The sequence below is a fragment of the Peromyscus leucopus genome, chromosome 14 (assembly GCF_004664715.2).
Source record: "Peromyscus leucopus breed LL Stock chromosome 14, UCI_PerLeu_2.1, whole genome shotgun sequence".
NCBI classification, from domain to species: domain Eukaryota; kingdom Metazoa; phylum Chordata; class Mammalia; order Rodentia; family Cricetidae; genus Peromyscus; species Peromyscus leucopus.
Genome location: NC_051075.1, coordinates 66,172,262 through 66,198,676, shown reverse-complemented (window position 1 = coordinate 66,198,676; position 26,415 = coordinate 66,172,262). Strand labels below are relative to the sequence as shown.

At 47.4% G+C, this 26,415-nt stretch overlaps 1 protein-coding gene across 9 annotated transcripts in view; it reads left to right on the top strand.

Moving 5' to 3' along the window:
• Foxn3 (forkhead box N3) overlaps positions 1-26,415 on the top strand; it is a 396,979-nt gene that overhangs the window by 280,131 nt on the left and 90,433 nt on the right. For all 9 annotated transcript variants that reach the window (XM_028886613.2, XM_028886620.2, XM_028886618.2 and 6 more), the window contains one exon: positions 7,904-7,968. In XM_028886613.2, the coding sequence (XP_028742446.1) occupies positions 7,904-7,968 (65 nt within the window). The remainder of the gene's footprint in view (positions 1-7,903; positions 7,969-26,415) is intronic.

Below are 26,415 nucleotides of genomic sequence, written 5' to 3'. Positions count from 1 at the left end.
TGGGCAATGACTGTTAGAGACTCCAGGAGTGTGACCCGGGACGTAGGTGCGGATTTCACTTTCCTCTCTTTTGTTAGATGAGGAGTGTAGATTTCAAGTTTAAGCACTCATCCCTTCAGCCACTATCTGATAGTCACAAGCCAAGTTCTCAGTGTTGTAGTTACTAAATAAAGATTCAAGAAAAGCACAAGTGTGCTGTGTTTGAATGTTGAAGGTACCACTGGACAAACAGTGACAGGTATACTGTGGAAGCCTCCAAATTCATACATTAATGCCCTAACCTTCTAGTACCTTAGAATATGACCTTGTTTGAGAATAAAGTCCTTGAGGATGAAATTAGCCGCCGTGAGGTCCTGTTAGAGCAGGGTAGACCACTAATCCGATATGATCGGTGTCCTTACACTCATGAGGTTTTTGGAACAGACGAGGGAGTGTGGGGGACATGCTGTGTGAACTTGAAGGTGGAGGTCACAGTGACACTTGGAGAAGCCAGGGAGCACCTGAGGTTGTGGCAGACTACCAGAAGCTAGCAGAAAGGTCTGGAAAGAATGGGGCTGAGGGTATTCTGAGGCTGAAGGTGGAAAGGATTTTAAAGAGATAATGCCCCAAACAATGGGGAACTTACATAAGCAGAGGCAGAGAGTGCTGTTACCTGAGAGGGTGGGACAGGAGGAATGGGGAGGGAGGGTGGTGGTGGGGGGCAGTTTCCATTTTCTCTCTTTGTGCTGCTCTCACAGAATCTCTAAGCGAGGCAATTCCTAAACAATAGAAATTTAATTCTGGAGTCCGGGAATCCCCAGAGCAAGGCTTTGGCAGATTTCTCACCTGGTTCCTCAGGGTACGGATCCTCAGAGTGCCCCAAATAGCACGTTTCAGTGTGGTAAAAGTCTGTTGGAGTTTTTATAGTTACAGAACTAAAGGAAATCATAAAAGAAGAGGCTTTTCAAAACATCGGTGGGAATATCAGGTAGGCACTTTCCGGGCAAACCTTGCCAAGGTCTCACGTGCTACCCGCCCAAGACCCTGAGCCTTCTGGCTGCTCGAAGCAAGTGTTCTGTTAGTACTTTCTGAAAGGACTTATTAAATAGGAGGGGGCCGGCAATGGATGGCTACTAAGGGACTGAAGAACCGAGATAATGGGGCTGCAGACCTGTAACATCCCAGCTCTCCACCATCACCAAAGCTCTAGGCCATTCATCTGGTGGGACTTTAATACAGTGCATTGCCCTCCTTTCCTCCCTCCCTTTTTCCCTTCCTCCCTCCTTCCCTTCTTTCCTGCCCCCCCCCCAAAAAAAAGAAAAAGAAAACCAACTTTAATTGACAGTCGTGAGCCGGCCAGCCACTACTGATATAAATAAAATGAGAGTGTGTCCGCCCCAGAGACACTGTCACCTGTTGTCAGTTGCTTACAGGCATCCCAGGCCCCGGCCTAGGAGGGCATGGGTAGTCAAGGACACACAGGGCCATCTGTGGGCTGGTCTGTGGGAGTCTCCAGTGATGACAGTTGCTTAGGTTACAAAGCCATTCCACTTCCTACTGTCGTCCGTGTTTTGCCCTCCGAGAATCTTGCCACTCTGTTGCTTACGCTTTCTGGGGTCCCAGATGGTGGTGGTCTGATCACTTCAGTGACTGCCTCCTGACGGTTGTCAGCCTCCAAACACTCGCCAGCCCTGGGAGGCCTCCACCTGGCCGGTTTTAAGTTTCTTTGGAGGAGGAGGTGTCTGTCCCTGAAGCTGTTTCTTTAGCCATTGGTGTTTAAAAACTGTTTGGTTGTCTCTGGACTAACAAACAGTTGCATTTGGAAACTCTGAAAACATCCTTCAGGAAAAGATGAGACGCGCCCTCGTCTGTCACAGGAATGCAGAAGAGAGCACAGGGCGCTTGAGGAAGTGCGGGCACCAAACCAAGGCTGGCTGTCTCCTCTGTCACTGTGTGGCCTCCTGTGGCCTGGAGTGTGTCGGGAAATGTCTCCAAACTGCAGGTTTCTTGGAATCAGGATGACAACGGGGACTTTTGCGGTTTACAGAGCACCTCTCTCTGATACCTCTCATCCTGTTTCGTTCTTGGGTGCCGCAGGTGATCGGTTGCCCCACAGCTTACAAGCGGACAGTTGAGGCTTGGGCAAGTTAGGAGACCTGCACCTGTGTTTTGTACCCTCTGGGATGTTCACACCGCCTCAGATAGGACCAGCCGCTTTCTACGATTCCCTTCTAATGCCTAGACTCTCCCGTTTTATTTCCTTTGTTTTTGTTCGATTATGTTTCAGTAACTTTATTTTTCTTTCTTAAAATGTTTTTTATTGTTTGATAATTTCATCCATGCCTATAAAGTGTTTTGATTAAGCTTCCTCTCCCATTCCCTCCCTCCAGCTCCTCCTCCCCCACCCCACCTTCCTTCTTGTGGTCCGTGCCCCCCTCTCCCCCGCCCCCTTAGTCCTGCCTGCACGTGCAGGGGTATAGGACTGTCTACTGGAGCCTCCCTGAGGCCACCTCTCTGAAGAAATGGATTCTCTTTATCCCAGCAGCCATCATTTGCCAGTAGCCCTTCATTTAGGAGCTGGGCTTCCTGAGCCCCTCCCTCACCCACACTGGGGTTTTGGCGGGCTTGACCCGTGCGTGCAGGCGCAGCTGCTGTGAGCGCGTGTGGACAGCCCTGTCACGTCCGGCGGATAGTTTTGCTGCAGCTGTCCACTACCTGCGGCTCTTTCTAGCTTCGGACCCGTTCTTCTGCGATGACTCCCGAGGCTCCTGTTTTATGATGAGAGGTTATGAATGTATGGAGGGTGTCCTGAGAGTTCCAGATATTTGCTTACCTACGCTCCAAATGATGCTTCTCCGACAAGTGGGGTGATTGGTTACCCCCAACTTCTGTGTCTGTAGCTCTGCCTAGGTCCTCCTAATAACTACATTACACATTTCAGACACTTTGCGTCCTTCCCTCAGGGGTTGGGAGGGCCTGAGGGGAGGTTCTCCACTTCTCTGTTATTTTCCTGGTGATCTGTCCTCGGTTAGTTTGAAGGGACAGAATTCCAACATGGTTTGTTTTTGTTTGTTTCTTTTCTTTCTTTCTCCTCAGGTAGGGTTGGCCTGCACTGGTGGACCCTGGTGTGCCAGTGATGAATTCAGTGTGTGTGTGTGTGTGTGTGTGTGTGTGTGTGTGTGTGTGTACACACGTACGTACGTACGTGTACAGGTACTCTGACTGTTTTATTCCTGGCAAAACATTCAGTGGTGGATCTATAAATCCTGAAGATTCCTTCACACACCCTTTCCAGTGCTAGGGTGTAACAGGAGTCACTGCCACACTGCTTGAAGAATAGGCAAGCTCAGGCCCCCACGAGGACTGAAGCAAGCTGAGCCGCCCTGTCAGTGTGCTGTGGGCCAATTTGGTGAACAGCGAGGGAGGGCAGACAGAGAGAGCGTGAATTACCCACCCCTGTCTTCCTGCCCAACACGCCAGGCTTCAGGTCAGTCACCCGTTCCGGAGCCCCTCTGTCTCCCTCCACACACCTGACACTTTCTCCCTAACTCTTGGGATTTTTATACATCCATTTTTATAACCTAGGGTAAGCAGATGTTAGCGTGAAGTGTACCATCTTGCCGTTTTTAAGTGTGCTGCACTGTAGTGTTAAGAGCACTGGAGTCACTGTGTGCCCAGTCTCCATGACTTCACCTTGCAAGACCCAAACTCTGTCCAAGCCGCCGTCCACGCCCTCTTCCCCGCCCCTGACACGCCCCTTCCTGCTTCTGACTGGGCTCCATTCATTTGGCATTCCTTCACATGCCCTCCATGCTGAAGCGACCTGTTCTCTGCAGTCTCTCAGTTCATGTGCGGCATCCGGGACCTGAGAAAAACAATACTTTCCTCAGTCTGCTTGCCGCTGGGCACGGAAAAAGTCCAGACTGGCGAATGCAGGAGTGGGTCTTGCCAGAACTGCTCAAGCTTTGGGTTGATGATACTTCCCAATTTCACAGTGAGTGATGCTCATGTGTATAGGGCAGACATCTGACAAACTGTATCATGATTCCAAGAACTTCCTCAGGGCCCTGTCGCCTGTTGCTGGGAGAGCATCCTCTTGGGAGTGCAGAAAAGAACATGAAGCGCAGGAGTGATTGAATACTGCAGGCCTCTGGGGGCTACGTGGTGTGCTGTTGGGAGACATTGTGCCTTCTCTTAGTTTCTGTTGGCTCAGCACTGGGCTCGACATTCTGCTGCGCAGGGTTCTGAAATGCTAGTTCAGAGACAGACTTTTGGCAGGCAAGGCCCTCTTCACCTGTTGGGCCGCTTCCTTTGCCACCAAGCCGGTGTGGCTGATAGTGCTGAAGGTCACCGTTAGCGCATTATTGAAATGAGACATTTGCTGGGCGGGCGTGCGGGCGTTGTATTGTTTCTACTAACGGGAGCCCACTGTCTTTGGCATATGGTTAGTCACACTGCTTTTTCTAGCCTGGGACTTTGCCTAGGAGAGATTCCTAACAAAAGACCTTTCCTGGGGAAGGATGGTGAAGAGAATTCTGTGTGGGAAGGCAGAAAGGGCAAGCGGGGAAGTTGAGCAGGGGAGCGAGGCAGACGCTCTGGAAGCCCAAGTCTGGGCTTGTGCTGATAGGAGCATAAGTCCACACAGAGTCGGGAACAGTAGGCTCGGTGGTTGACCCCTTGCTGTTGTAGTGATCAGCAGTGTGGGAACCATGGTGAGATAGTTAGAACCCACCCAGTTCTCGGTCCTTTCTGGCCATTCTGCATGGAAGTGACATTCACCAGCCCCTTGTAGTTACAGGAGCCCGTTTTTGTATATCGCTCCTCCCCTCCACTCTTGATCTGCAAGAGAGGGTGCGGGTGGGAGGGCCACAGCCCCTCACAAACATCACACCACTGTTTTCTCTGAATGCTTGTAGTTAATATGCATTTTTAAGTAATTTCATTTGGATGTATTTTTAACTAACTTTGAGCTCTAAAGGCCAATCAGCCAGGGATGTCTCTCGCCAGCTGCAGGAATAAAAATCAAGTTTGTGCTTTGCCAGCCTGCAGCTGGAGCCAGGGCCATCAGAAGGACGTATGACAGTTAAGTTCTTAGAAGTCACAGATCGGAGCTTTATTAGTGTTTTTTGTTCTTTCCCCCAGTTTTTTGTAGCACCAAACACAGTTCTCAGTAGGCACTTGACAAATCCTCAAATCCCTAGCAGTCAGATGACGTCATTTTGAGGGAGAATCTAAGGAGCAGGTGGAATACGGCACTGGGGAATGCCCAGCTCACTTCACTGCTGCTAACTCGTGCGCGCACACGCACGCCCCTACTCTTAGAATGCAGCAGGTCTGTTAGTAAGGGGCCACTGCAGGCAGTATGCTGGGCCAAACCTCCTTCCACCCCCTGAGGACAGACCAGAGGGAAGGCAGAGCCCAGTGACCGCAGAATACTGATCAGTGACTTAAGGTGTTAAAAGGGTGCTGTGGAAATCCTCCGGTAGATTTCTATCCTACAGAGAATTTTCCTTATCTAAAACCACCGGGTTTATCTGACCTCAGCTCCCCATATTTGCTCCATCCTGGGTGTCGGCTCGGTTTGCAGCCAAATCAAGGTCAGGATAAAAAGGAGATTTGGGTGGCAGTCAGCTGGATATCCGGGCTTCTGCAGTAATACTCAATTATTGAATTCTCCAGAAGCAATGAACTCCTCTACGTCATGAAGTCCTCAGTTTTTAAATATCTTTATGAGCCAGCCAGTTCAGTATTGGCAGCAGCCAGCTAGCTTGCTGTTTCCTGCTTTATTATAAAGATAAGGTGGCAGGTTCAGGGAACTCACCGGCCTTGTTCAAGGCCAGCTTAAGCATTTTAACGCACCTTGTTCTTCCTGACTGAGTTTTAGAGGGCCCCCCAGATGCCATGAGAAAGGAATCACGCCAGAGAGAAATCAGCTTGCCACCATCGTTCTGCAGCCCCAGCAGGGTTTGCTACTGTTCCGTGCACCCCCTTGTCTCTCAGAAGCCCCACCTGCCAGAGCTGACAGTGTGGACTACATGTATGGAATGCATTGTTTCTGATCACTTTTAGTATAGTGCATCCAAAGCAAATAAAACAGAAAGGTCTATGAGCATTCAAGTTCCCAGTACATGAACTCCCCAGATCTACAGGTGCCACTCAGGCCTCCACAGTGGAGCAGGGGCTATACTAATGTAAGTGACACCATTCGCTTTCCCATATAAAAGTTTTATACACACACACACACTGTTAACTGTATATGCACAGTCTATTATGCTTGCAATGTTTATGCATAGAGATGTACAAACCTTAATTTAAAGCTCCTTTGTTGCTAAAGAGTGCCAACGGTCATTTGGACTGAGGACATAGTTCTGATACAGTTGCTCCACACGGTGTGCAAACCTATAATTCATTTAAAAAAGAAAAAGAAAAAAAAAAACCAACCCAGCCTGGAACTTAGCAAGGCATGCAGAAGTGGAGTGCAGGAAAACAAGAGATGCCTGTGTTTGCAAGCGCAGTTGACATTATCGTGCTATTTAATAGCATTTTTGTGTGGTGGCTCTTCTCCCTTTCCTAACTCCTCCTCAATCATGTACTGTGTCCCTATAGCTGTGACAATATTTGTACCTCTGGTAATGAAATTCTGGCAGGCAGAATGCCTGGTATCTTCCTTTCTTGTTAACAGCCCTGCTATCCTTCACAGCCAGACTCCAGCTGACTATTGAAGCATTCTTGTACTCATTCAGGGGTGTGTGCGTGCATCTGTGATGGACTTACAAATGTAGTGTGTGTGTGTGTGTGTGTGTGTGTGTGTGTGTGCATCTGTGACGGACTTAACAAATGTGAGTGTGTGTGTGCGCGCATCTGTGATGGATTTACAAATGTAGTGTGTGTGTGTGTGTGTGTGTATGCATCTGTGATGGACTTACAAATAAATGTAGTGTGTGTGTGTGTGTGTGTATGCATGCATCTGTGGTGGACTTACAAATGTATTTCTCTGGCCAATTTTAATTTGTTAAATGTTGAATATGATTGATGCTGCATTAACCAACATCATTTGCCATATACTGTTTTGGTGAGCGTCATTAAATTGCCTCTCGGGCCGGATGTGCTAACATTGTGAACCGACGGCTTCCTAACATTAATCTTAAGCTGGTCCCTGATTGAGGATAACCCCCTTTCCACTCGAAGGGTTTTTTACTAAGATTGGGTAGCCATAAAGTTTTTCACTGACTGTCTTAAGACAGTGAAAATGCTCATCCAGAGATGCAGCAGGTGCCTTAGTGATATATTGATCTTGCTCATGGTCTTGCCTCTGCTGGTACTAGAGTGTGGGTGGCAACGCATGTGCAGAGTGTTTTATGGGGGACGGAGTACAACATTTTAAGCCAAGAAATTGAAAACAAGATGCAAAACAGCATTAGGGAGGACAGGAGGGGACCAAGGTCACATCTTTGTGGAGAGGATTTGGTTGGAGAGATGGCAAGAAAGGCCCGCTTGGGTATATTGCCCACAAGTTCCGATGTGTAACCAGGGAGTGCCAGTGGCCTTGGTCAGTCCCAAGACACAGACAAGACTTGTTGGCCACATGTATCCCTGAGCTCATGAACACGTTAGCAAGCATTCAGCACTTAATGAAACCACCAAATCAAATCACCAACCACATGCATTTGCTGGTGGCCTGTAGATGATCTCAATGGCCAGGTGTGACCCTGGCCAAGATGATAACCAGAGTACTCACATAGAAGGTTTTGCTGTGGGGAAAGAAAGCCTGTTTTTAACCTAATTATTTTTAAAGCATGCCTTGGGGACATTTTTCAAGGCCACCCTGTGTGAAGTTTGGAGAAGGGGTCGCTAGAGAAAGGGCTGCTGGGAAGCGAGGTGGATCCCGGTCTCAAACCTCACACACATCTGTGTTCTCTTCCAGCACATCAGGTCCACCCATCTGGCCAGGCAGTACCTTCTTCAAGAGAAATGGAGCCCTTCTGCAAGGTAGGTGTCTGGGAGGCACCACCTCCTGTTCCCTCATCTCCTCCTAACCTCCTCCTGGCGCATGGTGCCAGCCGAGGCTGCTCCCGTCTGGTTAGCAGTGGCTGCTCTCTGGAGAGGTGTGTGACTGCTGTGCCCTGGGTCTGAATGCCAACTCTCTTATTTCCTTCTGCTCAAGTGTCTTTGCTGCTGTGAAATGTGAGTTTGAAACCAGGCCTCTGTCCCAGGACCGTTTCTGTGGTGGCGTCGGAACAGTGACAGTGGGAATGTGGAGTGCACATCAGGCAAAGCAAACTCTTCTGTGGTTCTGGTACCTGGGATGATCGAGGCTGGTCTGGGTGTTTTGACACTTTTGTCATCATGGAGATACGTTTGTTTCCTGCTTCCTCCTAACGTTTCCTGTGTGCCTGGAAGGTTGGCTGTAGTTTGTTCTGATGCTCCAGGGACAGTCGGTCATCTAGAGTCATCTGCTGGGGGACTGTGTTCCAACCCTTCCTCAAATGTGGTGCTCGTTCCTATCAAGGAATTCAAACTGTCTTTTCACCTCTGCTTGTGCTGTTAAATCGCTTTACAATGGCCAGCATTGAAGGATGGATGGCTGAAAACTGATGACGTATGCCCAATTCTTTAAAAGTTACTTTTGGGTTATGGCTGTTGTGGATATCTGCTCTATGGGTAAGCTGGCCCTCAGATTTCATCCCCACCCCTCCCCTAAATTCTTGTTGAATATCCAGGAGTTGGGAGTGAGAGGGCAGCGGAGATACTGAAAGCATGTGGACAGCAGTGTGCCAAGAGCTTCAGAACTGTGCTGTTGTGGGGTGGGGGGTTTGATGCCTTTTGGCCGGCTGTTCAGCCTGACTTGTAAAGAGTACACTGAAGCGAGCCATGTGTATGGAGGGGTCAGGTACTCCTGTGGTTAAGAAGAGACAGTTACCATTGAGTTTCTGGAGTAGTCCCAGCCATGGTGAGAGGGATGGTTCTTGTTTCATGGGCCACACGGTTTCATGCTTTTTAATAGCTTGTGAAACCAGGAGCTAGAGAGTTTTGGGGTGGTTTTGTTTGTTTGTTTTGTTTTGTTTTTGGTACAGATGAAGTTGGGTGAATCCTACTTTTGTAGCCATCATAGGTGCCCTAAATGTCTACGAGAAGAGAAGGAATTGACACGTGGTTGCTAAGGTTGGGTCACCCTCTGGGTTTTTCTCAAGTGAAGTTCAGCGTCTCCGGTGTCTTTTCATGTAGAGCTTGGGTACGGTTCACCTTTGGATTATTTTTAGAATTGGGATTTTGTTTGCTTAGATTTTTTTCCTGTTCCACATTTAGTAGATTACTCTGTGGGGATCAGGTGTTTTGGTTTGGAAAGAGTTGATAACGCCCGAGGCTGGGTGAGCACAGTGGGTTCCGTTTCGTGGGTGGATGTGTCTTCCTTTTTTCTCCATGATTCAAAAATTTCCTGATTCCTTATACACTGGGACTTAAACTAGTACACATTTCCGATCTGCGTTCAATTGAGTATAATGTGTGTGTTCTTTATTGTGCATTTGAAAACCACACGAATCTTTGTAAATTTGGGAGTGTGGGCAGGGATATGCGAACATTTTTTCCTGTGATGTTTTCACCATTTTTGCTCTACTCATCTAGAGTTCTTGAGATCCTCTACCCTGAAAAGATTTCTTTAGACTTGAAGGGCATCTTCCCAAACGACCTTTTGCTTTCTTTGGAAGCTTAGAGGGCTGTCCAGAAGTTGCTAACGCCTGCAGTCAGCTTCACACCTAAAGGTTTGGGATGCAAAGAAGGGGTGTCCCCCCCCCCACCACACACCTGACCTGTGTGCCCGCTTTCTCAGCCATGTACGCACCTTGTCTTCCCTCTAACCAGTAGGGGGCAGTCTTCTTTAGACACCAGACCTGGAAGGAACCCAGGCTCAAGGATTGTGTGCATCCAGAGTGGTGAGCGAGGGTCCAGGAACAGGAAGACAGGCAGTTGGGCCACGTGGGGAAGAGGAGGCTGACTTTTTGGCAGGAAGTTTGGTGAAGAGGGCTGACCCTTCAGCAAGGCCTCAAAACAGAAAGATGGGTGCGTGCGTGCGTGCGTGCGTGCGTGCGTGTGTGTGTGTGTGTGTGTGTGTGTGTGTGTGTGACTCAGAGATGTGGCGTTGCCAGAGAGGGAAACCACAAAAGCACGTGGCCCCAAAGGACGACAACGCTGGACATGCGGCCCGTGACGGCAGGTGCCACTTGACTGATCCAAATAAACCACTGTAAGTAGGAAACAGCATAGGGCTTCACCTACTGCCCTGTGTGCTGAGCAGCACAGGTCACTGGGGAGTGTCAGTGGTTTGCCCTTGTGAACATGTGGCCGATGGCAGTTTCACACTGTCATTACTGCCCAGTGTCGTAAGAAGTCATGGCCCTATACCCCTCATCTAGGAAGGATCAGTATTGAAAAGACAGTTTCCTTTTTTCTTACTTTTTGGAGGTAGTCTTGTGTAGCTCAGGCTGGCTCAGACTTGCTACGCAGTAAAGGCTACCCTTCAACTTTTGGTCCTTCTGGGATTATAGGTGTGCTACCACCATGCCTTGCTCTTCCAAGACAGTTCCCCCGACAAGGCATATGGTTTTCACACCATCGTAAAGCTGAAAAAAAAAAAAACAAAACAAAACAAAGCAAAAACAACCCAAAAGTCAGGGACTTACTGTAATGTGATATTCTAAGGGGAAATACGTGGAAGTGAGTGAAAACCTGAAACGGTGTTGAGACCAAAGGGATGTAATACAGCAGGGACCTGCCTGGTTGTTTCATAGTTGCTTGGCTTGTGAGCTGTTGAACAGTATATTGGTATTTTCTGACATAAAACTAACAGGAAGACTTAGCTAGAAGCACCCAGGGTCTTCCTCGGACCTCGAGTGTGGCACCGTCTCTTGGTTCAGAAATCACAGGCAGGCTGGGCTGTTGAGTCACCTCTCGGTTTGAGGATAATGGGGGAGGATTTGGTTTGGATTACACCAGGCAGGGCTACTTCACATAATTGGTCATTTCATCAATTCACAGTGTTTATTCTGAATGCCATTTAGGCTGTGAGAAACGATTTCAGTGTTCTAGCAGTTTCCACGGCCTGGAGAGCCCTTCATTTTTTGTACAATAGAAACCAAGCAGAGCCTCACAAGGGGACAAGCCTGTTGTCTAACAAGGGACCTGGGGCACATCTAAACACAAGTGGGTCTGACTGGGAGGCTTGCAGGAGTGGCCAGCTGGCAGGTGTCTCCAACAGACCCCGTCTCTTTGCGTTTCTGCGGTACAGTCTGTATGTGTTTAGATGAAACGAAAATATTAGCTTAGTGACGTCTTATTTTCTGAATAAAAGGAGGAAATTCTTTTTAAGGATTTCTCCTTTTCCGCCCCACCCCCAACCATTGCAAACTTAGATTTAGTTTGTTTCATTTAAATGTCACCATGGCTTGAGTTATTTCCACGAGTCTGTGTTTCATAATTAAAGATATTGCTCACCCTGGTCTGCCCCTTCGTCTGGCCTCTAATGGTTTTGCCCTAAGAGGACGTAAGACAACGCACGCACGCACACACACACACACACACACACACACACACACACACACACACACACACACCTTTAGTTTCTTGCCTTCTGCTACAACTTGGCACAAGCAGGGCCTGACCTTCCTGGCAGCCATCTCTGTTCCTTTGTCCTCCTTAGGCCTCGTAGCCCCTGAACTGGCCAGTTTTGCTCAGTGAGAAGCTGCTGTACCCAGCCGGTCGGTCACTCTGGCCCGCTCTAATCCCCGCTCTTCCTCTGAGAAGCGCCCCCTGCACCCATCCACACTACTCTACCTGTGAGTTTCTCTCTTCACTTTTGTGTCAGGCTGGAGCTGCCCAGGGGAGGCCACTCAGCCCAGCTAGAGAGGGCCTGCTCTGCCGTAAGAAACCAGCTGCTGTCAGCACCAACAAGAACTCCTTCTCAAACTTCCCCAATCAGCAGCTGATACCCTGCCTCCTCTGGTTCCCCTTCCCCTTCCTCCTTCACTCTAGCATTGGCTGACTGTTGTTATTATTATTACCAAATAGTACCAAAATAAAATGACTATTACACATCTGTGTCCCTAGCATGCCGCGAATGAATCGAAATAACTTCTGTTCCCACACAACAGGTTTTTCTTTCCGCTGGCTGCCGACAGCCCACAGGATAAATAAGCTAATGCAACGGAAGGAAATCCTCAGAGACATTTTCAGTACACAGAGCAGGATGACGGGGCCACAAGCCCAACAGCAAATGCGGGGGAGAAAAAGGAGACTGGTTCTCTTGCTGTCCGGTGCATGTTGTTTCTGGGTGTGCACAAGTGCATGCGCCATTGGTAAGCCATGCATGAAGACGACTGCCCTGGGGAATGGAATTTTTCATGTTCTGTGTTGGCTTCCAGCACCTCTTCCTACCCCCCCACCCATACAACCTTCATCTGCTGCTGTAACTCGGCCATGCGTCCTACCCCTAGAGAGATGAGGGAATTCCCATTTGATTTTATTTCAGGACATAAAAGGCTCAAGTGTGAGTGCTCAGAAAAACCCAGGCTCTGAGTTAGATCCTCAGGCTCTGGTCCTCCATGAACTCCATGACTTTAGTCAAGATGCAACCCAAGCTCCATTTCTCTTCACTGTAGATGCAGGAACGCCCCTCTGGGACAGTTTCCTCCCTGAGTCCCAGCTCCGAGCCATCCGAGCCACTGTCCTATAAACAATAGATTAAAATGAACCATGGAAGAAGTGTAACCTTTAGCCAGATGTCCTCTGTGGATCCAAGAAGGTGGGCAGAGAGAGTGTGCATGTAGGCTGCCTGGACAATCAGTCATCAAACAGAAAGGCTTTCAAAGCTCTCACAGCTCGTCATGAAGCAGTATGGTATAGATTCAGACAACCTGGAAAGAAATCTTGTCTTGGCTTCCTAAGATAGTGACCTAACCTTCATATTAGTCCAATTTCTGTTGTTATAGCAAAATAGCCAAGAGAGGATAAATTACAAAGAGAAGAGGTTGCTCTCAACCTCAACGTCTGAAGTGGATCGGCTCTCGTGATTCCTCCTTTGACAAGGGCTTCATGACGGTGGCATCCCAGTGATAGGAACACACAGAGAAAGGATCACAGGGCGAGACAGGAAACCAGAAGAAGATATATTTTTAATTTTAGGCGTATGGATGTTTTGCCTGCGTGGGGATGTGTGTACCACATGCGTGCGGTGCCCACAGCGGCCAGAAGAGGGCATCCCCATGTTAGTAACTGTTAGTTACTAACCATGTTAGTAGAGTCACCCACCATGTTAGTGCTGGGATCAAAACCAGGTCATCTGCTAGCGCCACCTGTGCTCCTAACTGCCAAGTCACCTCGCCACCACCACTACCACCCCCAAGGGGCTTGTCCTGTTCACTTTTGGCAACTCTCTCTCCTGTGAATTCACCCAAGACCAGCATCAATCCCTTCCTAGGCCCTCGTCCTTAATGATAGAACCACCCGCCTGTTGCCTCTATCTCCAAAGGCTTCACCTTCTCACATGCTCAAGGAGAAACATTCTGAAAATCTACTCAGGAACATCCTTCTCCATTCCCATTTCGAGTGCCAGCCTCGCCATGCAGCATCTCCTTCCTGAATCCAGCAGGATTTGGGGACCATGTGGTCCAGGACACCCATTTCTCTCCTTCAAGGGCCCACACCTCAGGTTTTGTTTGGGTTTCTAAGGACTCTCCCCCTCCACCCCCATCTCTTTCCAAGCCCTGGGCTTTCTGATGTCTCTCATCTCTTCCACAAGCTGACTCTTTTGTCCACTGTGCCAAGGAGGACATTCACCTCTTGAATCAACCCGCTTCTTGCCCCCAGGCACACCCATTAAAACAACTCCGCACTAATAGAAAGGGGACGGACAGCCCCTCTCTGCATTTGCCCTCAAGTGCTCGCTGCCTTCTGTCCTCCTTGGCCCAGGATAGACTCTGGGTTTGCAGGAGGAGCCCTTTCTTTGTTTCCTGGCACTGTTTGTCTTTCTGTCCCGTAGCGAGCACAGATCTTTATGGGAGCGCAGTAGCCGTCAGCTGGCTGCTCTGCTTACAGAGGTGAAGTTAAAGGGGTGCTCTTTGGCTCCTCTAGTGTTTTGTTTGCACTTTGGGACATGCTTTTATGCTCACTAAAAAACACAAGGAAGTACCCTTTTCAACGAGGCTTGTGTTGCTGAGGATGACCTTGGACTTCTAATTGTTCTGTTGCATGAATCTTAAAGAGTCTTGTTAATAAATTCAAACATGAGGCCAGTTATTGGGGTGAATGCTAGAAGATCAGAGAAGCAGAACACGCCACAGTTACCTCTCACCTCGCCAGTTCCTTAGCTGATCTTGTTTCCTCAGACTGGAAGTTTCTGAGTCCTCATCCAAATGGATCTCCGCTGAACTGTTCTGCTCGAAAGCCTGAATCTTAACCAGCCAAATCCTTAACCAGGCAAATGCTTCTAGTTTCTGGTCCTCACACCTTATATATCTTTCTGCTTTCTACCATCACTCCCTGGGATTAAAGGCTCGCTTTCTGGGATTAAAGGCGTGAGTCACCATGCCTGGCCGTTTCCAGTGTGGCCTTGAACTCACAGAGATCCAGAGGAATCTCTGCCTCTGCAGTGCTGGGATTAAAGGCGCAAGTGCCACCATTTTCTGGCCTCTGTATCTAGTGGTTGTTCCCTTCTCTGACCCCAGAAAAGTTTATTAGGGTGCACAATATTTTGGGGAACACAGTACCACCACATTGTTCTTTACCTCCCCGAGTGCTGGGATTACAGGTGTGTGTGTTAGCTTGTTCAGTTGGTGTGGTGATGGGGATGGGAGGCTTTGTGCATGCTAGGCAGGAGCTGAGCTGCATGCCCACACCCGTGATTCCAGCCATGCCAACTTCCCCAGTGTCTGTAGCCTGCCATGGAATCTAAGACACCTTGAGTTACATGTTGTGCATTTTCCTGCTTGGCGCTAACTTTAGCTCCTCTCTGAACCCCTGTCTCTAATAATTGTCCGAATGAAAATCTCATATTGCTTTCTGGAAAAGCAGCCCTGTGAGCGGACGGTAGAGCTAGAAGTTGCTGCCCTCAAGGCTGAGGACATGACATTGGTGGTGGTGGTGGTGGTGGTGGTGGTGGTGGTGGTGGTGGTGTGGTGGTGGTGGTGGTGGTGGTGGTGGTGGTGGTGTGTGTTCGTCTACATGCACTCTCTCTTTCTCTCTCCCTCCTCTGTCTCTGTGTCTCCCCCTCTCTCTCTCGTTCCCTCTCTCTCCCTCTCTCTCAGGTATGCTAAGCTGTGAATGTCAAGCGTGAATGTCAAGACAACCGCCATTCTTTATCCTCACTGTTGGTCATGCAGCTCCTTCGGACTAGCTGGCCTGGGAGCTTCCAGGGATCCTCCTACCTCTACTTCTTCTCCCAGGAGGACCCTGCTGTTACAAACATTTGCACTATGCAGCTAGCTTTGGTTGGAGTCCTAGGCTTTGAATTCAGATCCCCACACTTGGTCAGGAATGGCTTTACCTACTAAGCTAACTCCCCAACACACCTCTATGGTTTTTAAAGATGGGATAGAGCAGAAGAAATCCTAGCATTAGCCCCTGAAAGAGTAATACAGTGAGTAACACCTACTACTGAGCAGCGATTTTATTTGATGTGCATTTTTATGGATATATGTTTAACTTTACACTAAATTTGTCACTATGAGTGTTCCTTTATAGCTCGCACAGCATGTAGAAATACTTTTCTAATCTACTAAGTTATATCTATAACAAGATTATGAAATGTAGAGATGAAACATCTTTGGATCCTCCTGCCATTCAGGACATGTGTCTGTCTATCCAAGAGTCCTGTGCTTTATTAGTACAATTGGAAAAGAAACACCATTCCCCTTGAAGCTGTGCGGAACTGCTCGGGTGGAGGCCCAGAATATTTTTGTAAAATTACCGAAAGACTTACCACTACTGAAGCTTTTCTGATGTGTTCTGAGCAGGCTGTTCACGTGATGCTTTCAGAGCTGGCATCACAGCATCTACCTGTATGCTCCCAATGCCAAGTTTGTATTCTTTCCGCTCACTGTGCTTTCTTTCCCAAGCCTTTGCCAAGAGGCAGGCCTCCAGGTTTTCACATCTGTGCCATCATGCACATGATTGGGATGTGTGCATACATTCTTGTGCACATGTCTGTGGCCCAGGCGCTTAATAAGGCCTGGTACGGATCATCATTCTCAGTGGCCCTTGGCAACCTCTAAAAGAAATCCCAACAATCTCTCACTAGTGTCTGCATTCATCCAGCTCCTTTCCAGGTGGTTTTATTAAAGGATAGCATGCAAACAGAGGGTAGATATCAGGTCTCAAAGCAGGAATCCTGAGTCCATGCCCTGCCCTTCTCCCCATTACCATCTGACTTTGAAAAGGATTTGTCAATCTCTTCGCACTTCTACAAAATGAAGAAGCAATAGTCTTGCAAGATTGCCATAATTAAGAGGATTGACGATGGTGTGTGTAGCATCCCTGATGCATAGGAGGTGCTCCAAATGTAGGTGCCCATGTTCCCGACCTCACTCCAGAGGACTTAGTGACACTGGGAGAGCAGAAGTGGAACCTTGGAATTAGCCAAGGCCAACCTGTGTGGACTCCCAGCCATGTGCGTCTCTCGAGCAGATCACCTGGCTGGTGCAAGCCTCCTCTTTCTGCCCAGTCCAGTAAAAAAGAGTCCCAACTTCATGAAATTGGTGAGAATTAAGAGGCAGTATGTGTGTGCAGAGAACTCATTATGTTCGTGATAACATCTGTGCAGTCCTGCAGTTTCGTAAGGTGGCCAGTACCTTTACCCTCAATCAACAAAAAACAGCAGCAGCAGTAACAAAAGCTCTCCCTCAGTTCACCTGTCGCTCTGCCTTTAGAGATATTTAAGGCCCTTTTCAGCCTCTGGTGCATTGAGGCAGGGAAAGACTCAGTCTCTCCTTCCTCCTGAGAACATCTCGTGCCATTCTTGACATGTTTGAAAGACTGTGATTGTACAGAAATGAGTCAGAAAGAGAAGCCCAGTGGGCTGGAGTTGCCTGTGATCTTTATGTCTTGTTCTTCTGCTTAGTCTCCTGGATTATGCCAGAATAAAACAAGATCCCAGCATTCACAAAGATCAGTTTCAGTAAACAGGGATGGGGAACGATGGGCGGCGACAGCTAGCCACTGTGTGTGGTGGTAAGGCGCTTAGGCCATCCTTGAAGAATGGGTCCCAGTGGACCTCGTCCCTCCCCAACAGTTACTGACGCATACATCAGTCAGTCCTTCTTAGCCTGTGGATGGTTTGCTTTTGTTTTAGGGGGAGTTGGGACTCCTTATGTAGCCAAGGCAGGACTGAAACTTCTGCTCTCCTTCAGCTCTTAAGCCCTAGAATTCCTGCTGTGTGCCATTGTGCCTAGTTCAAACCATGAGTCTCTATGGGATGTGCTCATGTAGTCTGATGCTGCTAATTGGACACCAGTTACAGGCATGAATTAGGAGTACAAGTCTCTGCTGTGGTGACATCTGCCACAAGAGACTATAACCCAGCATCTTGATCATATTGAGCAAGACTGTGACAAGGTCTTAATAGAGACCAGAAATTCGAGACCTCTGCGAAGACCAGTTCTGTGTTGTTTTCAAACCCGGCACTTCAGCCTCTGATTTCACAGAAGTATGGGAATGAGTTGATCCTGGAGCTGTGTTCTTGTTGTGGGTCCCAGTCAGCTGACTCACAGGTGGAACACCTACCAGGAATCGGACCGGGGCCCATTTCTCATCTTGTGGGACCACTGTGTGCATCTCCTTTCTACATCAGTTTCTTTTGGGCACTCTCTGGCCTTGATGACAGGTTGAAGGTGGCTGGGTTTTCTGCACTGTGCTTTTTTTTTCTCCTGGATTTGGAAGCTCTATAGAATATGCTGACATCACCATCAAACTATCCTGACATCCTATCCATTCCAGTTTAGAACCTGCCAGTGTGAAAGAACTACCCTGAACACACCGAGTCATGGACTAGGGGCCACTCTGCCTGTTCCTGCTCATGAGTTAAGCCTCTGTTTTACCCAGGCCAGTGGAAAGTGAGCTTTTCTTGTGTTCAACCAAAGGTCCCAACCAATCAGGCGCCCCTAAAGCAAACAGTATCACTTAAACTAATACATGTATGTCACTGGTGGCTTCTGTGTGTCGTGCAGTTTCAGCGTCTCTTGTTGTAGGGGGCCCTTAGTGTTTTGATTGTCACCTGGCGTATAAGGGGAGCTTTCCAGGATGGCAGCTTAAGCCAGCAATGCCAGGACCACTGTCATTTAATGAGCTCTAACATCCACATATCAAGTTAGAGCCACAGAACACTGGCTTGCACACACATCTTCTTTAGGAGAAATGTCCTAAAGTGGGTCATGTCCACCTGCTCTCACAGATGGAGAAAAATATGCACAAATGAAGTATTTGGCCAAAGCAAGTTGTGTATTTGTGTAAATGAATATGTAGCTGCAGGTGTATCTGTGCTAAATTGTGGTGTGTGTGTGTGTGTGTGTGTGTGTGTGTGTGTGTGTGTGTGTGTGTGTGTGTTGAATCTTTGCTAAGTTCAAGTCTATGTCAAGTCAAGACATAGAAGCTCTTTTCGGCACTTCCCCATTCTCTTCCAAGTTCATTGATTCCATGTGTCCGACAAATGCCATGTGTAGTTAGATGGGCCTTTGTAAAAGAGAACTAGATCCACCCTCTCTCTCGCTGCGACCCTCAGCAGACTGGCTTATGAGATGGAACACATTTTCTCATTTAGCATCTTTTCTTCCCCTTATTGCCATCTGAATTCATTGAGAGTGGTTTTGAGTCTCATTAGAGGAGTCTTAATTTAAAAATTAAGTTGGGAACTAGCAAGTGAGATTTGAAGGGGCCATGCCTTTGGTTCTGAACTGGATTTTCATTACTTAGTTACTCTTCAAATTATACTGATTTCAAGTGTGATTTTTTTCCCCCTCTAAATAGATTGGGAAGCCCAAAGGCTTTTTAGACTAATGCTTGTCTGCAGCTCGCTCCATTTTCCTTCTCTTCCGAGCCTGACCCCAGGGGCACCTCACCTCCACCTGCTGCTCAGTCTGTCTGAAAGTCTGTGCCCACATCCTTCTGGTCCAGCTGCTCTCTCCCTCTTCAAGTCCTAGCTGTGCGCACTGCCGTTTAGATGGCCACCCCATGCAGCAGTTATCATTGAGCTCACTGTGGTGTAGCTGTGCCCTGCATGAGTTGACACCCTCTATTAGTTTTTGCTCCCGGGACCAAGCCACTCACCATTCCCTTGTTCCTGGAACACGCGGCTGTCATCTCTTCAACTTCCTCCCTATGAGGAGTAACGTCAGCTATCTTAAAAGGGCCGGCGATGTTTCCCACCCTAGTTAGTGTTTTTCCTTTGCTTTCCAAGATGCATATGCACATGCTCATGCGTGCACACCTACACATGCATACACTCACTGGTGGTGGTGTGGTGCTAGAGTTTGGTAGGGGCTCTTTTACTTGTGACATTGGCTGAATGCATGGTTTTGCCATTTCAGTCATGAAAGGATTCCTCTTGTTTGGGAACCCGAGGTGCTATTATAATTGAAATGTGCACCCTTGAACTTGTCCTGCACCTCATACCCTGCTCCTTGGGAGGCTGGATATAGATGTGGAGGCAGGAACCTCTGCCAAATCTTGCCTGATCTTTCCTTTCTTCTTCAGAACCCACAAAAGGCCCCTTGTCCTTTCATATCTCTCTCATATCAGTCTCAGCTGGACTGTAATCTGTTTGAGGCCAGAGGGTTTCTTATCTCTGTCCCTAGTACCTCCCAGGGAACACTGGTTAGAAAAGAAATCAAGTACTTGTGAAGTAAGTGTGTGTGTGTGTGTGTGTGTGTGTGTGTGTGTGTGTGTGTGTGTGTGTGAATTCACTGTAGGATCTGACTTGTATGCCCCACCGCCAATCATGTTGAAGCCCCGCCCCCCCCAGTGGGACTACATTTGGGTGTAGAGCCTTTAAAGAGGTTTCATTGGCAGCAAAGGTGGAGACTCACACCGGTCGGACTGGTATCTTTATAAAAAGAGAGAGGGACAACAGGAGCATCCCTGTGCTGTGGGAGAGGACACAGCAAGACACTACCACTTGTAAGCCAAGGAGAGGCCTCTGGAGAAACCAAGCCTGCCAGCCCCTTGAACTTGGACTTCCAGCACTCAGATCTGTGTGCAGCCGAGTTCCTGTTGTTTGTACCATCACATCTGGAACATTTGTTGTGGGAGCAAAGACTAGTTAACACAGCCACCAGCTGGCCACTTACCTGGTTCTGTAAGATCGGAAGTCTAAGAATACAATTCAGTGCTCAAGGGAGTTTTGAGGAGATGTCTAGCTTTCTATTTAACGTTAATCCTCAGTGATGGACAGCTGAATTCTAGTCCTTGTCTCTCTTTTACCAGCCTGCAGGGAGCGTGTCCCAGGCCACCCCTGTAGCCTCCCACACACGCCGTGGGAGGGAGGGAGAATGTTGTCGTTTTCTGGGCCCCTGGGAAATTATCTTAGCCTGACCGACACTCTATGACCTTGATGGTTCTGTATTCTCATAAATAATAGCAATTATCGCAGAGGGGACAAAGCTGGAGGAGTCTTGGTAGATCTTCATGCTGGCCTTAGACCTTCTGCTGACTAGCTGTGTTTACTTGCATATGTAACCTGACCTTTATGTGCTCATGGCTGTGTTTCTTAAAATATCTTGGTTGCTGTAATGGGCAGTTACTTTTTCCTTTCTCGGAAACTGACCCAGACTTGCAAGTGGAAAGACCTCCCTCGCCCACGCAACCATTCCATCTGTGTACTTCTAGGTAATGTCTCCCTCAGACCGGCCCTCCCATCCTCCTGGTTCCAGTGACCGGTGCAGGTGGGCATGTGAATGAGGCCGCCCTGTCATCATAATGCCTGACCCTTTGTTTGTTTGGTTGATTTGGGGGTGGGAGTGTTTGGGTTTTTTTTTTTTTTTTTTGTGTGTGTGTGTGTGTGTGTATTTTTGTTTTGGTTTGGTTTTTGACCCTGGGAAAAGACTAGGTTCAAAGCTGTCAGGTAGACACGATGATGGAATATGGAGTACCCCCACAGATTCATGTGTTTGCATACTTAATCCTCAGCTAGTGCTGCTGTATTTGATGGTCATGGAGCCTTTAGGAGGTGGAGCCTTACCGGAGGAAGTGGGTACTAGAGGCAAGCTTGAGGTTTTATACCCCAGCCCCTCTCCCTGTCCTCTCTGCTTTCTGTCCAGTCAAGATGTGAGGAGTCCCGTATGCATACTTTCACTGTTAGCCATGTCTTCTCCCTTCCATGATGGGCTGTGCACCTCAAACTGTGAGCCAAGATGAGCCCTTTCTCCTTTTCAAAGTTGCTTCTTGTCAGCAGCTGTTGTAGAGAGTTTTTCCAAGCCATTTTCACCAGAGATGAGTCTCTGTTGAGAACGAAGAACAGGGCTTGTTAGAAAGACACCAGTGGCCGTGGTTTCCCCAGAGTTCAGAACATCTCTTCAGATGCCGAGATTCACAGTGGATTGCTCTGTTACCACCTGCCCCATACACCATCTAGGACCCTAACAGCACAGTGTCTTTAGGGGAAGGGGCTCTTGGGATTGAACCTAGGGCCTTGTGCATGCTTAGTATACGCGGTACTACTGAGCCATACACTTCCCCGTTGTTATGTGCATGTGTATGTGTGTGTACTCATGAGTGAGTGTGTGCAGGTGCACATCTGGGTTCCAGGTAAATACTTGGACAGATTCACTGAGCTGGATCTTGTCTTCAGCTGTATGGACCTTGCTGAGTATATGTTACTTCAGGGATCCCTAAGCAGCCCTTGCTGTGTGTAAGTAACATCAGGGGGAAATGTGCAGGAATGAATGAGCGGCATCCATTTCATTACGCTTATTTGATTTCAGATTTCTATTACACACATGGAGTGAACCTCAGAATTCTTCCATGATTAAAAAAATAGGACTCACATAGATTTTGTTGAATCGATGTTAATTTAGAGCTGGGAGAAACACAAAGTCACAAGGATTTCTTTGACAATTCAAGCATGTTTTATGTAGGCCCTCTGAACTTGTTTGTATTGATATCATTAGTGTGATATTTAGACTCCATCTTGAACAGGCCCGCTGACAAAGATTACAAAAATGTCAGTCTCTCCCCAGGGTAGTTTCTTTCTTTCTTTTTTTTTTTTTTAATTCATAAGCAGAGAGTTCATTCACAAATGTAGGTTAAGATGAAGTTACATGATTATAAATTAACTTTGGCAGAAAAAAGAAAAGCTTACAACAAAAACTTGAAAAATGTCTTTGCCAGAGCACATGGGTCAATCAGGCAAACTTTAAGTGTTTATATAGACAAAAGCAGTTTCTCACCACATCACATCTTGATGGGTAACGGTTGGCAAAGTAATTGGTTTAGAAATTGTTATTCAAAACACACCGGACATGTTGCTTGTAAACTTGCGGGATTTTGGAAACGAGCAGGCCTGGCTCACTGGGATTTCTAATTTGCAGCAGCATACAGGGTAACCCATGTCATCTTCAGCCAAAGGCACGGCTAATCATGCTCGCACCCTTGGAGGTTGTCAGGAGAAACAGCGTCCTTCTTTTGCAGATTTTCTCAAAGAGATGCAGGTACTCAGTCAAGCCTGTCAGATCAGTGGACCATTTGTTATCTTGAATCAAACCAAGAGCTTCGCACCTCAGCCTTTGTAAATACTAAGTGGTTAATGCTACCTCTTAGGGTTTCAAATACCTGAAGAGTGTGTTGCAATTAAAAAACAAAAAAAATCCATCATTCTTAAGTGATTAAAAATGAAGACGTATGACTAAACCCCCCCCCCCAAATTTGGAATATTCCAAAATCTGAAACTTTGACTACCTCTCTGCACACCCCCAAATGGAGACTCCCACACCTTAGTTCCTGTGATGGTTGGATCCGAAATACTGAAAGCATTGTTCAAAATCACCTTTAGGCTACATGTATCAGAAACACAAGTGAGTTTCCTGTTCAGACCTGTATTGCACACTCAAAATAGCTCACTATATGTCTGGAAAAAATTTTAAAAAAAAAAAAAAAGCAAGCTTTTATTCCATAATTCCCAGGTAAGGGAAACTCAGCCTGTATGTGGAAGTGGATTTAGTGTTGGGTGTCCCTGGCCATAGATTCTGAAATCATCTCATTCAGAGATGTGTTCCCTTGTTTTCACAGAAGAATGAACAGCATTGCTGTCCATTACAGTTAGGCGCTTGAGTTCTGCACTGATGTCTTCCTCCTTAGCCAGCTCTCACTGTGTTCAGGGTTCAAGTCTAACCAGAGCCTATCCTGGACCAAATTCATTTGAACAGCATTTCTGGTGCATATGGGATGATAGGTCTGATGATGGCATGTCACATGTTACCCTGGCTTCAGATTTGTGTGTGATGAGTTTGTTCAGGTATTAGCTAGTCAGTCTCTGGGCAAGGAGAGTCCTCAAGCCCCTGGTAAGAAAACTGGACCAGGTATCAGGCCTTGTCTGCCAGGAGAATTTCTCCCCAAGCCCAAGTCCAGCCCTCCATTTCTGCCTTCCTTTCTCCCTGGAGACACCTTCCCTTCTTGTCTTAGTTAGGGTTTCTATTGCTAGGAGGAGACACCATGAGCACAGCAACTCTTGTAAAAGAAAACATTTAATTGTGGCTGGCTTACAGTTCAGAGGTTCAGTCCATTATCATCATGGTGGGACATGGCAGCATGTAGGTAGACATGGTGCTGGAGACGGAGATGAGAGGGTTTTTACCTCCCTCCCTCCCCTCCAAACTGGGTTTCTCTGTGTGTAGCTTTGGCTGTCCTACAATTCGCTCTGTAGACCAGACTGGCCTCAGACTCACAGAGATCTGCCTGCCTCTACGTCCCAAGTGCCGGGATTAAAGACGGGTGCATCACCACTTGATTGGCGGGCAACAGGAAGTTTGCCTGGTCTGAGACACTGGGTGTAGCTTGAGCATAGGAGACCTCAAAGCCCGCCCCCACAGTGACACACCTCCTCCAACAAGGCCACACCTACTCTAACAGAGCCACACCTCCTAATAGTGCCACTCCCTATAGGCTTATGGGCACCAATTATTTTCAAACCACCACACTTCTCTTCTGGGATATTTAGAAACATGGACAAGAGGGCAGGAGCCCTGGCTCTGTATTATAATGAGAACAGCTATGTCAGAGGGACGTCTTGCTGTATTTGTGTCCCCAGCTCTGGTGTTCTCTTGTTTTGGTTTTTTTATTTTGTTTTGTTTTGTAACCTCAGGTCTTTATTTTGTAAGCCAGAGTCTTTATTTTGAAATAGTGTCTCACCCCTTAGCCCAGGCTAGCCTCAGACCTGCCTCAGTCTCCCAGATATGCATGCACCACACACCTGGCTGCCCTTTGCATTTTGTGTTTGTTGTATCCGTGGATTGCACTAGGAGTCCAAGGAGAGAGAACAGATTTCACTGTCTGGGTTTGTGCAAATGCACACTCCACGTCCACACAGTGACTCAACTACCTAACGAGATGTCTCTCAGAACATGTCTTCATCATTAAGGAGCTTGCGACTAATTTTCTTGACCTACTGACCCTCTTTGACATTGTATGTGGCTTTTCTCATCAGTAATAGCAGACCATTCTGTGCATGGTCCAAAACCCTTGTACATGATGAGGTAAGACCAAAGCTTGCTGTACCAGACATGGCTTCTGTCTTCCCAAATCAGATGGCTTATTTAGTGCTAAGAAGGGGAGAGAGACCTGTGCATACTTTTAACAGGGTCCATCAGACGTTCTGATCACCATAAGCATGAAGTGTTTGTCCGGCCAGCCCAGTGACTACTGTCCCAGTAGTTTGTCCCAGACTACGCAGTGACGTAGCACGAGTGTTCCCTGCTCTGTGGCTTTGAAAGCACGCCCATGGCAGGTCACAAACATTGTAAGTACATGTGGGTGGTTTGTGCGGGTTAAACTGTGGGGGGAGGATTTGTAATCCTACCCCTCAGGCTGTTTAGAGTACCCAGGACTGTCAACAGTTTCTACAGGTTGACCAACCATAATCAGAAAACTCTAAATCTGAAATTCAAACTGCTCCAAAACCTGAAACTTACAGGACTTCATTAGTGAAAAATCTACATGTTGAATCTTGGTTTCTTACAGGCAATCTTTTCCACAGGTCATGTGTGTACGACATAAATGACACTAATGACTTTGGTGTTTACGGAGCCTATCCCTGCAGTGGGTAGCTCACTATGTATGTGCACAGATCCTCAAATCTAAAAAGCCTGCAGTCATAACCCCTTTTGGTCCCCACATTTTTAGCTAAGGAAAACTTAATCTGTGTCGATTTTTAAGCAATGGAAATTAAGATCCAGGTACATCGTCCATTGCATCAGGCTGCATGCAGGCTTGGTCGCTTCTGTATATGAGATCTGAAGAGCAGCTTAGTGAGTGAATTGCCAAAAGGAACACCATTTAAGAAGTTCAGTGTGCAGGTCTGCTGGGCTGGGTTGCAAGTAGATGCAGAATTGACTGTCACTCCTGACTTTGAATTTATGAGGCTGTTTCTATGTTTACTTCAAAATGTACTGAACATGCAATTCAGACAGGCTTCCAGATGTTCTGTGACAACTGGAGCCGGAAGGAAAAGTTTTTGCTGGAGAGTTGACCGCAAAGCTGAAGAGTTTCTCAGAGCCCTTGCCATCTGCTTGAGAGCCATGGCTGCAAAGGGCCACATGTTGATGACTGGATTCAGTTAATTTGTCTAACGTATCTCACCGTGCTCCCAAAAGTCTACCAAAAAAAAAAAAAAAAAAAAAAAAAAAAAAAAAAAAAAAAAAAAAAAAAAAAGCCTTACAACTAGAGTTGTTTTTTGTTTTTTTTTTTTTCCAAAAAGCAAGTAGAGAAACCATAGCGAAGGGAGAGAAGAAGCAGGAAATCAAGATGGTATTGGGGGATAGTAAGATTGATATTTAAGTTCCATGTAGTGGTTCAGAAGACGTGATGGTGTATTAGTTACGTCCTGCAGTGCTACAACAAATACCTAGCTTAGCAATTCGAGGAAGGGGAGGGTGTATTTGGGCTCACAGTTCGAAGGTGCGCTCTACCAAGGTGAGGGGGGCACGGTGGCAGGAGCCTGAGGCAGCTGGTCACATAACATCCCAGGCAGCCTGCCTTTTTTAAAAAATTAGTCTAGGATCACCCATGGAGTGATACCACCTACATTTAAGATGGGTCTTCCCATTTTAATTCACCTACTATAGGAACTCCCTTACAGACATTAGGTGTGTTTCTGCGGCGATTCTAAATCCCATCAAGTTGAAAATCAAAGTCAACCATCGAGGGTGGTCAGTCACAAATTTGGCTCCAGCCTCCTCATAGCTAGGA